At 42.8% G+C, this 12,846-nt stretch overlaps 1 protein-coding gene across 13 annotated transcripts in view; it reads right to left on the bottom strand.

The window, feature by feature from the left end:
- DOCK10 (dedicator of cytokinesis 10) overlaps positions 1 to 2,390 on the bottom strand; it is a 138,129-nt gene extending 135,739 nt beyond the window's left edge. For 5 of the 13 annotated variants that reach the window (XM_030028583.2, XM_030028584.2, XM_030028574.2 and 2 more), the window contains exon 1: positions 2,102 to 2,390. In XM_030028583.2, coding sequence (XP_029884443.1) covers positions 2,102 to 2,266 — 165 coding nt within the window. In that variant the 5' untranslated portion in view covers positions 2,267 to 2,390. The remainder of the gene's footprint in view (positions 1 to 2,101) is intronic. The other 8 variants (XM_030028569.2, XM_030028572.2, XM_030028571.2 and 5 more) reach the window with 3 other exon arrangements.
- Positions 2,391 to 12,846: the final 10,456 nt, after the last annotated feature.

The following is a 12,846-nucleotide window of genomic DNA, read 5'->3' as shown; positions in this document are numbered from 1 at the left end:
TAAAGCTCAATGGCAAATTATTTTAGGTAGTTACATAATTAACTGCGTCTAAATAAAAACGCACAGGAATACACATGCAGAAGAGAAAGAAAGATGTGCGAGGAAAGACCATTTTCCCAAATCATCCCCTGCCCAGCAGCTTTCCTCCGAAGCACCTGCCTGCACCCACAGCAGCCCCATGACGGGGCTGAACCACTCATCCTTCCTCTCTCAAAGGGGCAAAAAGGATCCCACAGATCTCTTAGGGAAGGGCAGCCTTTTGACAGGACAAACACCAGGGCATTAACTGGTACTGTAGAAAACAAAGTCCCCGTTACTATGATGGGCGGATGTGTTCGAGACCAGCAGGGGATCTCTGAAAGCCCACATCCAGCAGCAGGTAACAGACCATCTGGCTCTGACCAGTGTGCCTCTCCTTTGGGAAATTCCCCAGCCCTGCAGGGTGGTGGACAGCTTCCACAGCTCCCTCCACACTGTGGTAAAGCCTCACTTCTTTGAGAGCCCAGGGACCTTTGCTGCAGCTCTTGAAGCCCCACTCTCCCAGGATTTACCACACAAGGAACCGCAACTCAAGCTGCTGCTAACTGCATCTGTATGGGGAGGTTGGTACATTGTTTGCTGCCACGACACCCAAGACTACGCTTTTCTTCCATGGACTGAAGCAAGTTGCACAGATGATCCATACTTGGACATGCTGCAATTTCTTCCAGACCCTTCTCACTTCATTATGCTTGAAATTACTATCAGGAAGGAGACAGTTATTTGTTTAAATACTGTTGAGGTTGTTTATTTAACCATTAAGTGGAAAAAAAGTTTGTTTTATAGATACTAGATTTTAAAGTAAAAGAAGTCTAAACATCAGCTTCGGGATGATGAAATCCATCCCCTTCCTCCTTATGACCATTAGCCTCCCCCATGCACTGGATAATACCCTCACCTGATACATAAAGCACCGCTTGGATTGGGTCCTCGCTACTATAGTTGCCATGACTGCACTACACACCTCTCTATGGGCAGCAATGCTCTATTAAAACCACTGCTAGAACTCATGACGGCTATTAAATTCTCTGTGTTACCATCACCCACTTATAACTAAGTTAATGCCCTGTGTGATACAGAGAGGTATCAGGGGGATGCACTTTGGACTTCATCATAGCATACCCTACATTAAAAAAAAAAATATCTACCACTCAAATATTATACACGTGTGCCATGATAAACTGGCAAAAATACTATTTGCAGTGTCTTGGTAATTTTACCAAGCTAGAGCCACATAGTACCAAATCATTGCCACCTCAGACTCAAACCACTCAGGGTTCTAGAAATGCTCACCATACATGTATTTGGCAAGGAAGAACAGTAATTAAGCAATAAGCGTATTCCTTATTCTGAAACAGTGATTTATAATGAGGAACAACCCTGTCACTTATTCCTAATAAACCTATAGTGCTTATTATATTCCCACCACAAAATAAAAATGATCCAATTTAATTCAGAAAGAAAATGACTCTCAAAGACCGAGAGCCTTTCAAGCCTCCCGTCCTTAAAGAACAGAGGCAACTCACTAAGCCAGAAAGCGGTGATCCAGCAAATGTTTTACTGCTGCGAACTGTTTGCAGCAAAGATATATGGGAGTTTATTTGCATATAACTTGATATAAATTCCAACTGCATCCTGGGTGAAAGTAAAGTTTTTTTGTTTTGTTTGGCTTTTGGGTTTGTTTTTGTTATTATGATGAACAGACTCAGTAAACGTTTCCTAAGCTGTCTGCTGTTTGGAATTCCAAGTCTGAAATAAAACATAACCACACTACCGGCGCCAGTGCTGCCTATCTCGCAAATAGCAACAAAACCTACCAACAATTAAATAACAGAACATTCACTTTACGGAGAGCTTATATGTAGTGCTCAGCTTCACCCATAAAGTAATATTTCAGCTCTGTTTGACAACAGAGACAGCACATCTACCAGCAAACTAACCTACAGTGACAAATAGCCTGTCAATGCTTTTTCTCTACAAATACATAAAGGAAATAAATAGTCACGTAACATCTGTAATAATAATTCTGTCGCCTCTCTCTGCCAATTAAAGTATACCATACCATTATGATGAGAGTCCTGGGTCTGCTCATTTCATCATCGCTATCCAGCGGCAGAATTTCATGTGACAACTCCTCTCGTCGTCGTCGCCTGCAGATATGTGGACAGTTCCTCTGTACCACAGAACGAAAGGCTTGGAGCAGAACAATGCTGGCAGCACAACCCATATCTGCATCCTGAAGCCTACAAAATAACTTCTATGTTTATGCTGTGTTTGAAAAACAGTGGCTCCTTGTCGCTGAAAACAGCCTACAGTGCAGCTGCAGCCAGCTCGCTCTCCAATCGCTTCCTTGAGCTCTGATCATCTGATCACAACCAAAGAGCTTGGATGCAGATAGAGGAAAGATTTGATCCACTGAAACTGAAACACACGCAATGTTACGATGCTTTTTTCTCTCTCCCTCCCTCTGTGCTTCTGAATTCACATGAGAAAATGTGCTCCCTCTCTTGTACAATCAGCCGCCTCCACTGATTCCGGTTTCATGGAACTGAAAGTATTAAAATTCCTAGTTCAAAAGAGCCAGCTGTTCATTAACACACACACACACACACACACACAGAGGCATCCACAACAACTGGCAGGATCAGCTTAAATACCTTTTTAAAAAAGTCATATGTAGCAAAATAACAAACATCTGGAAAGTTATTAGCTCTCATTATCAGCACTGCTGTTTTTAAAATACTTTGCCTTAGGGTGTTTTGCCACAAAAAAAGAGAGACATTTAAGCTCACTGAGGGGTTTGGGCTGTAATCTTTTCACTTCTTGCAATTTTCTGAAGCACAGCAAGCTCATTTGAGTTGTAAATGTAACAAGTGGTAAAAAAAAAAAAATAATGCAGAAATCTGGACTGCTTCATCCAGCTCATGCTAAAATAGCCATGGCTCAATGAGAAACAGCAGTGTGCAGCTCTGAAATGCCTTTCAATAGCGTAGTTGTTGTGTGCTCCCACACATGCGTGCCTTCTGCAGAGTAATACATTTTTACATCTACATAGGAGGCTTGTGTTGAGAAGGGTCTCTGCTGACAGGGTCTCACACTGAACCAAACACCGATGACCTTCCAAGAAGGGTAAGAGGAAAGCATTTTAGTGTTTTATCAGTCAGGATCCAGGCAAGGAGAAGCAGCTGCTGGCAGTCAGCAGTAACAACTTGCCTTTCTGGCTCCTGCCTGACAAGTCATTCAAAAAGCAGGCAGGGATGCTTAGCAATCACATGACTGACCTGGGAACACAGCAAGCATTAATGGTAGAGAGTGTAAGATAATAGCACTTGAGAGGAAGTTAGCACTAAAAATATCTACAGAAAATGGATTTCTCCTACACATTAGGAAAACTAAGGATTTCCAACAGGGTTTCCAGAGAAGCTGCTTTTAAGTTAATATATATAACTTCATTATACGTGCACCCAAAACCGTATTTACCTCGCATCAAAAGGCTTTGATTTCTAATGAAGGCCATGAAAATTTTGTCATCAATTCCCATGGGGGCATAAACAACCTTTTAATGTCTGTTAATGAGATCTTTGTAAATAACACTCCTCCTCAAAATCTCAGTCAGGAATTGCACTGAAAACATTCTGCGGAAATACTTTCTTCTGGGCTTGATTAGGGTTTAATTGCTCAGCGATCTGGCAAAAGACAGCATCATTTTAATTAAAGCATTTGCCAGAAAAGCTAAATCCTTCAAATTTGTTCTTTAAAAGCAACAAACTCATTGCCATTGTTTCTTTAGAGTAAGCTGCTTTGAGTACATACAGAAAATAGCAGCCCTGGCAGGCACTGCACAAACTCACCCACAGCTCTGCCAACGCACCTACCCGACTCTTCCCCCTTGGATCTCACTGGGCGCAGACTTCACACACTTACGTGCTGTGCCTGCCTATCCGCTGGCACACCCTAGAGAGGGGGCTCACATCATGCTGCTTAGTTTGACTTTTCTAGTGCAATTACAAGAGCACAGTGGCACAGCTGGCTAATTTCTACACCAAATCAGCAATCCTGCCTGCTGTTGCTGCTATTGTTTACATTTTCATCGGTCCCTTGCCTACTCCAGAACTGCGACTGACACCTTGGCCACACAAAGGATGCGCTGGGCAGCTGGGAGACCTACATTCCTACTTTAATTCCAGCAGCAGCAATATGGGCCTGGATAACGTCTGTTGCTGGCTATTGCAGCAACTGCTCTGCTACCTTGGGGGCTGCTGACACATATCCTGTCTGTCTGTATGGCATCTTCTTTTGCTCACCAGTGTTCAGCTGGGAGAGCTGGCAGGGATTTTTATGAAATTTGGTTTCCATAGCACAGCCCAACACTGTCATGCACGCATACATGGAATAGCACCCGAGGGCTTGACCCAAAGCTTCGCTTCACTCTCAGTGAAGAATCCCATTCATTTCAGTGGTCTTTGCATCAAACTATTCTCTGCCAGTGGCCCAAGTGACTTCATACAATTATTTGTGGTTTAAGCTATTATTAGATACAAGTAGGAATGACATAATCTTGGCATTTCATGTCTTAGGAGAGAAAAATGACACTTAGTCCGAAAACAAGTAAACTAACAAGCCAAAGCCAGCTAAAAGTAGCCTCCAGACCTTGATCAAAATTCAAGAACTGAAAAAACAGCTAATGCACAGGGGAAAAGAAACCACTAAAGAGCTAAAACCCCCCTTCTGTTTTAAGGAAATCTCACAGAAGCATGAACTAACATTGGAAAGGAAAACTCCCAGTCCATTAAAAATGCCTGGACACACACACAGTATCAACAGCTTTGTTCTTCAAATGTAGGGATCTCATTAGCATATATTATGCTTATACACCAACTATCAACAGCGTTAGTTACTCTTACAGTGAAGCATCAAGCACTATTTTGTGTTAATTAGCACTTTAATCCAGAAGCTGAATCCAGTGAAACCCCCTGGGAAGCAAAATACTCCTTTGTGCAAGCAACTCCTTAATTCCCCATTAGGAAGACTTTGGCAACAATGCTGGGCTAAGGAATATCCACGGTGGAAGCCACCTGCTGCCCACTCTCACTCCATTCTTAACCACCACTCATTTCAGCTCTGCTAAGTAGCCATGTAACATCAGCATGATGGTTTACAGGAACAGGCTGGGAAGCAGACCACTAAAGATACCCCAATGAAAAAAAAAAAAAGAAAAAAAGAATTGAAGAGGCAAGATGGCTGTTTTAACCCAGATTACTTCAGTGACCCAGTCTTTGGCAACTCTAAGGGCTGGGTCTATGCAGCAGCAAAGCTGTACAAGAGCAGAAGTGGGTCACACTTGCCGTGTGTTATGAAGTCTGTGATTAGAAAGCAGACTTCAAAGGCATCTGGATCCTCAAGCTAACAGCTATCCGTCATCCAGCCTCAGCTTCCACACAAAAGAGATGCCAGCTCTGCAAATGGGCAGTCAGGGCCTGAAGAGGTAAACTGTCTCTGGCAGGAGGTCTGCAGCAGAGAGTAAACCCCTCATCTTCCAAGCAGTGGGTTATTTCTCTTCCACAATATTCCTGCATTTCCGTTTCTGCAGGCTGCAAGACTTTCTAAAGAGGCTACCAAACATTTTCTAACACTCCTATTTCATACCTCTTTAGCACACCACATTAAAAGCTTGTTTCCTTCCCACAGCTTGCTTTATTCCATTAATTTTCCTTTCTCTTTGTGTCATTTGAATAAACAGGATATAACCTATTGGTATGCTGGTCTTCAGCTGAGGGCTTTAAACAGGAAGACAGAAAGGCAGCTCTCAGAGTAGATCCTTTAGTGAGAGGATGACTTTCCAAATGAAACACTGATCCTTCCTTCTAGCACCAGAGGAGGCTGCATTCTCCTCAGGCAAGGAGGGTGGCTGCAGGTTAGAAGAACCCTTTGCCCACACCTGCTCAGCTGTCAAGATGGCATGTTCCATTTTGGTTTTTTATTCTCCAGAAAACAAGACCTCCTCTCCAAGACGTGTTTGCATGACGTGCGCTGAGAAGTTATGCAGAAAGTCTTGAAGTGGGATGATCCTAAAGCTACAATGACAGGTGACTGCAGGAGCCACCCACAAAAACAGGAACGCTCCTGGACCTGCTTATGACAGTCTGCTCAGCCTGGCCCACAAAAGCTCCAAGCCATTAACAGGAACTAAAGACAGCCTAACAGTACAAATAACAAGAAGAAGCATTGTTACAGATGATAATGCTCATGCCACCATTATGACTTATCAAAGGATGCCCGAGTGACCAGCCGAGCAAGGTACTCGCTGGTGTAAAGCAGGTTTATACAAAGCTACTCTCACAGAGAGCAATTTGTTGACACTCTGAAGCCAACTCGCAGGACCATTTACCTAAACTCAAAGTAGTTAATAAACTGGCAAAACAATGTCCATTCACTGAAAATCCTTCATCTAAGATAGCACAAAAATTTGCCAGGTGAGCTATTTACCTCACACAGCTCAATCAGAGATAGCTTGGGATGGTTCTAGTCCAGGTGATGTACTGGTACACATACACAGTGCTCGGCTAAGCACATCTGAGCATGTCTGGAGTCAGACCCACCTGCAAGCCCTCACCATTTTAAAGCATGAATTGTTCTCTTGGGAAGACTAGAGTGAGTCTTTCAGTTTTTCAAGGCTATCCTGCATGAGTTACTATTCCACATATGTCATCCTGGTGCAGATGATAAGCAGCTCCCAACGACACATAAGTAATGTGGCCACTGGCTGTCACTCACAGCTCCTCACATAGACCCACAGTTATAGTAAAATTTCTGTTAAGGTCTAGCCTATACAAGTAGCAGGCAAGCATTTCAAGCAAGATACAACCACAAAACTACAGTGTCTATCTTGGTGCAGACGAGGATCACTCACATTTTGATGAGCTACTGTGTCATCTCTCAGCACCTTATAATTTATCACCCACATCACCCTTCCAAAACAAAAAGAACTGATAGACATTATCTTCTTAGCAAAGGGAATTTTCCTCAGAGATATCAAAGGTCCTTGTCTCCAGTATTTGTTTTCATAAAGGCTTGGAGGCATTTGCAGAGGAAAACGGGGGGGGGAGGGGGGGTGGGGGTGGTGGGGTGGGGGTGGAATGTATCCAAGTTTGAAAGCCTCTCTTCATGCTCTGCTACTTCAAAACAAACAGTGGAATCCTAACCAGCCTCCAAGGAACCGCAATTGAGACCTGGATCAGACGGGTGAAGTACTCCAAGAGGTAGTCTTCACGGCAGTCTGCTTGATGACAGAAACCCTCACTAATGTGCCTGCTTTCCTTGCACATTTTATGCCTGAGGAACAGTGTAAACTTGGATCTTTCAGCATACTTTTTCAAATGACTGTGTCCTTAAAGCAATGTGAGGGATACCACGTTATAGTGGCATCTCTCAGTGCCACAGAGGCAGCATTTCCAATACCACCTCCTGTTCTCTGTCTGCTGCCAGGTTGCTGGTGGAGGTCTGGGGGACTATGAGAATCCATCTTCAAGAGCTGCCCTGTCATCTCTTTCAACACAGTTATGTCCCAAAGCTTTCACATCCAGCCCAGTGGCCTACAACAGGCTGTGCAGTGCTAGGCTGAACCACTGCCATCATATGTTTTGAGAAAAAAAAAAAAGCTTTAAAATATACATAGTGATCACGTACCTATTTCAAAGAAAGCTTATGCACTCACAGTTGCTAAAAGCCGTAAGTATCATCTGTGCCTTCCACTCACAACATACCCTCTTACAGTCATTTAAAAACATTCATGCACTGTATTTCAAAGCTTTGCTTCAAAACAGTTAAATGTCAGAAACACTGAGGTCTCAAATAGCAGAGCAGGCCCAAAGGCCTTGCCAAAGGTGTCAGAAGTACACAGACTTTGTATTTCTTTAGTTTCCACCAGCTGCTCCTTAGTGGCTGGGGAAAGCAGGCATTTCCTGCAGTAACTGGTCAGTACAGCTCCTGAATGACACTACAGCTTTTTCATCTTGAAATTGTGTTTCCTTCTCATGAAGCTATCCTTGACCAACACAAACAACTCTTAACCATACTATGTTACGGTCAGTGCAAACTCCCCAATGAGTAGTATATGGTTATAACTATATGAAAGGGGCTTAAATCATTCAACCACCTCATTTCTCTTCATCGTACCTGACAGCAGCAAGCAATGATTACACTAGTGCGACATTTGGCAGATACCTTCCCAGCAACCCTTGCAATGTCACCTGGCTACAGAGCGAACAGGACTGCAGAAAGTAAGTGTATGGCACCCTCTAGGGAGTAGTACATGAAAGACAAACTCACCACCAGACTCGGCTCTCCTCGCTGGCTATGACAAGTAATGTTCATTAAACGACTGTGTTTATAAAATCTTCTCTTTACATTAAAAAAAAACCCCAAAAAACAAAAACCCTGCACTATCCAAAACCTTTTAAAACGACTCAGGTGTTCTCCAGTTCCCCACCATAGCTAGGGAGAGTGCCCAAAGGAAGGGCTGCAGGATTAGGACTGGTGTCTATCTAACCTTTAAAATATTGCATGATTCAAATTGAATGACAAGTTACACACAGACTTACCTTTAAAACCAAAGTGACCACCTGAAGGCTGCCCATGCAGCACAGTGCTACATATGGCACAGAAATATGGAGCAGGCTACGAGAACTTGTGTCTCCTCGAAGAGCACCCTTGTTCAAACCTACAGGGCAGCGTGCCGCCCGCACTGCAGGCTGCTCAATGGGGGCACGTACCCGGACAGGGAGCACAGCAAGGGCTGCGCAACAGCGGACACGGGGCTGCTGGACAACCGGCAAGCTCACGGAAGCTCATACTGCAAAACGCATTCTTACAGCTCTGCTGTTTCTTGACTTTACCTGCTGAAAATAGAAACCACCATGTACGGACAAGGTGGGGGAGGGTGTGGGGGGGAAGTCTGATAACCAAGGAAACAGGCTCCCCCTGACTGCATGTGCTAATGCTGCCTGTCTCTTCTCAATATTGCTTTTCTCTTTCATGCTGATGTCTGATGAAAAGTATTATACAGAAGTTGTGTGGAGTACTCTTAATTGCTACCACACTGTATGTGGCCAAAATACAGAGGTTTCCCCCTGTTAGATCCCACAGCAGTTTACTAATGGTATCAACATACTGCAACCATTTAACAAACAAGGAGACAGAAACAAAATTACAAAAAAAGACTGAAGTAAGGATTTCCAACCCGCTAATGACAGAAATTGGGCTAGAACCCACATCTCTGGAGCTTCAACCCCTATAGGGGTTTCTCAGAATATTATCTTTATACAAAATGTGAAATAAATTTATAACTTGCATGCAAATAGTTGCCACATTCTTATTTCCAACTCAGGTGAAGCACCATGCTGATTTTCAAGTAATTTCTCACTTTGAAAGGTAGTTTTCTACAATTACAGTCTCTGTGAGATCCATAGGACTATTCTTGTGTCTTAGATTAACTAAAACGGGAGAACTGTAGTCTATAGGCAGTGATGAAAACCTCTTTATTTCAAGGTACTCCAGTGGCTTCTGGATCTAGCACTAAATATTCTAAAGAGCGGCTAAAAGCATTGTTGTGATTTCCTTAAACATGTATCAGGAAAAAAAAGTACTTAACTTCATACCAGGAAAAATAACTACTTAACTTATAAAGCAAATGTTTGTTTGGTTTTTTAAAATAACTTTTATTATCCTTTAAAACTGGAGGAGAATTAGTTGGAGCTACCAAAATTCATCCTTTCTCTGGCACAGCGTTAAATAAAAACATGTATTAAGATAAACCCTGGGAAGAATTTTCACCCAAAGTTACAACTAAGGCTGGGCTCACACTTTTGAAGAGAAGGTTTTACAAGTAAGCCACAGCAGAAAAAACAGGCACTACCCCATTGGTTCCGAAAGGGAATTGGTAGCAAATTATTACCCTCTTTCAGAAAGATCCATGTTCACTTGCACACAACCCCTCAAACGGCATTATCAGCAGCTGGTCCTGCTTCCCAGAGACTTCCATGTCACTAACCCAATGGGACAGAGACTGAAAAGAAAAACTGGCATAGAGAAACCAAAAAAAAAAACCCCAAACCCCCCACTAGCCTGTTTTCACGCTAACATGTTATTTTTTGTGACAGATCTTACAGCTGTAACAGAGCACAACTGGTCTGTTACCTTGTCAGAGTCCAAGATTTCCATGACATGCAAGAACTACAAAGACTTTTTTCTAGCTGTTTCATAAGTCAATTTTCAAGAACGAAACACACCCAGCAACACGGAAGGCTACTGTTCCCACACAAGAGCAAATGCATTCCCCATTTGCTGCCCTGGCACCAGCCCTGCCGCTTACAGAAATACTGGGAAGAGAAACAAGCAACCCCAGAGACCAGGGAGGAACATCCCTCAGCCCATTCTCCCAATGGCATGCTGCATGGCTCCAAGAGAAGTCATCAGCCACTAATGAGCTTTCAAGAATAACATGTGGGTTTGGATGAGGTGCCATTTGTACAGCAATGTTCTCCATGTTGAATGGCCTGAATATGAGTTGAAAAGCACAGTGGTTTAATGAACTACCCCTCCTCCTTTAAAATGTGATCAAAAGCCTATCAAAACACTTCAAAAACTCTCACTGGCATCAACAAAATCTGGACAAGAATCATAAAAACCTGTATTGCTGACATCTCGTCTTCAGGACGTGCAACCTAGTCTCTATTTCTGTAACAGCCACAGCTTGCCAATATCCAAAATTACTATTTCTGTTCAAATACAGGCTAGAAATACAAAGCAAGAACAAACACAGAGACACTAGAGTTACTTTCAAAAAGACGCCCCCCAAATCTGGAGTAAAGCAGAATTTTAGGACAATGATATCTTGTTAGAAAATGCATTTCTTATTCCAAGCCAATGACACCTTTCTACTTGCAACCCAGCTAAGAACAGGTAAGAAAAAAATAGAACTGCTCCATAACAAGAACACTTTCAGCCCCTAATTCTTCGAAAAGATGGTATCTCCTTTTCAGCTCAAAAGAGAGCTTGCAAGGGAAGGTATCTCTTCGCCTGCTCCTATCTACTTGTACGCTCCTTTACTTTTCAAACAACTCACTTGAATATGGAAAATATGCTCATGCCTTCAAATTTGAGGTAGGTATTTAAATGAGATAAATTAATTCTTTCTTTTAATGTTTCTCATACTGTTTAACAAAGAAAAACATTAACTGTTTACCATCAAGAAGGAGTGGAATCAGATACTAAATGAATGGGTCAGGCTTCATTCACAAACCCTAACTGCTTACACAAGACAGGTACAAACACAGGCCTTACCAGACAAGCTAGAGAAGCAGGACTCTATTGATTGTGAACAAACACAGGGTAAAGATATTTAGAGAACTGGAATGTGGCACTTGGTGGCAGCCTGCATGGCACGTGTTGAGGAATGGCTACGAGAAAGATGGAGAGAAGACGACTTTGCTCTACTCTGTCTCTTCCTCTGGGACCCTGAAGTCCGCACACACAGAATATCACCAGCTCTGCAGACCTGTGGTCTCAGTCTCTGCCAGGGATTGCAATAACTTTTTCCCCAACACATTGCTGCGTCTTAGGCAGAGACAGTTAACTTTGATGGCATCTCCACCTAGGTCACAGCTTTCCAGCACAATCTCCCATTCTTTAGTGTGTCAGCATTTAGAATAACCACCTGGGAGCCAAGCACATTTTTTGTTTGTCCGCATTAAAAATGAAAAGAAAAAAAAACCAAACCCACAAACCCACTTTTTTTTTTTTTTTTCCTGTGTATGAAGTCAGGCCAGAGAGGTTGAACTAGCTCATCTCCTGCCTCCCAGTTTTGGTATCCTTCCTCTCTCTCCCTTCTTTCTCTCTTAGAAGCCAGATTGACAGGAGAAGAGTAGTATCCAACACCTTTTGCCTCTAAGTCAGACTACACACGTGATAGAGATCAGCAGCAATTCCCACCTGACTCTGCACATTCTATTTACAGGAGGCTTTTGGATTTTCAAGCCAAGAAACCCCTTTCCAAACTCCCTCACAAGAATTATTGACTGTCCCAGGGAGCCAGGAGTTTAGCTGCCTAAAGCATTCCAGGTTAATTTAATTAATTTTTTAATTCAAAACATCAAATGCCTTGAAGATAAGAATTTCTACTGCAAGCTGGGGCTTCAGCAGCTGAAAATAAAGGGGGAAGAGCTGGAAGCAGTGGCTAGTGCCAAAATAATCATCAACTACTGATATGACACTGGCATGAGCAGAGTTCAATATAGTCCTGGATATAATGCAAGGTATCTAGCAAAGGAAGTACTTATACTACTATATTTAAGAGTCATTACATGAATACCCTGGTGAGACATCACTGAGAATACATGAACAGGTCTGGCTACCTTGAAGAATGAACCAGTTGCAGAAAAGACCTGCTAACATGACCATGGAATGAATAAGTTGGAAGAGAGTATCTGGGTTGATGTGCCTAGTTCTCAGATACCCAGTACAAGTCTACTGAGACATTGGATTGAGTCCTGTGCAAGGTCACCAAGATAGACTGAGGCTGGAGGACACAAGTTATGAGGAAATGCTGAGAAAAATATGTTTCTCCACCCTTAAGAAATGAAGGCCGATGGAAAATCTTGCCGGTCTATATCTACCTAGCAGTAGGGTATAGAGAAGACAGACTTGGAGATACACCGGCAGGGGATGAGACAGAATGAACAGAACTTGAGACAAGGGAAATTCCAGTTAAATACAATAAAATAAGTTTTTCACCATGATGGATGGTCAAAC

This window comes from Aquila chrysaetos, chromosome 10 (assembly GCF_900496995.4).
Source record: "Aquila chrysaetos chrysaetos chromosome 10, bAquChr1.4, whole genome shotgun sequence".
Classification (NCBI taxonomy): domain Eukaryota; kingdom Metazoa; phylum Chordata; class Aves; order Accipitriformes; family Accipitridae; genus Aquila; species Aquila chrysaetos.
Note: the sequence above shows the minus strand (reverse complement) of the source record. Positions and strands in the feature narration are given on the sequence as shown.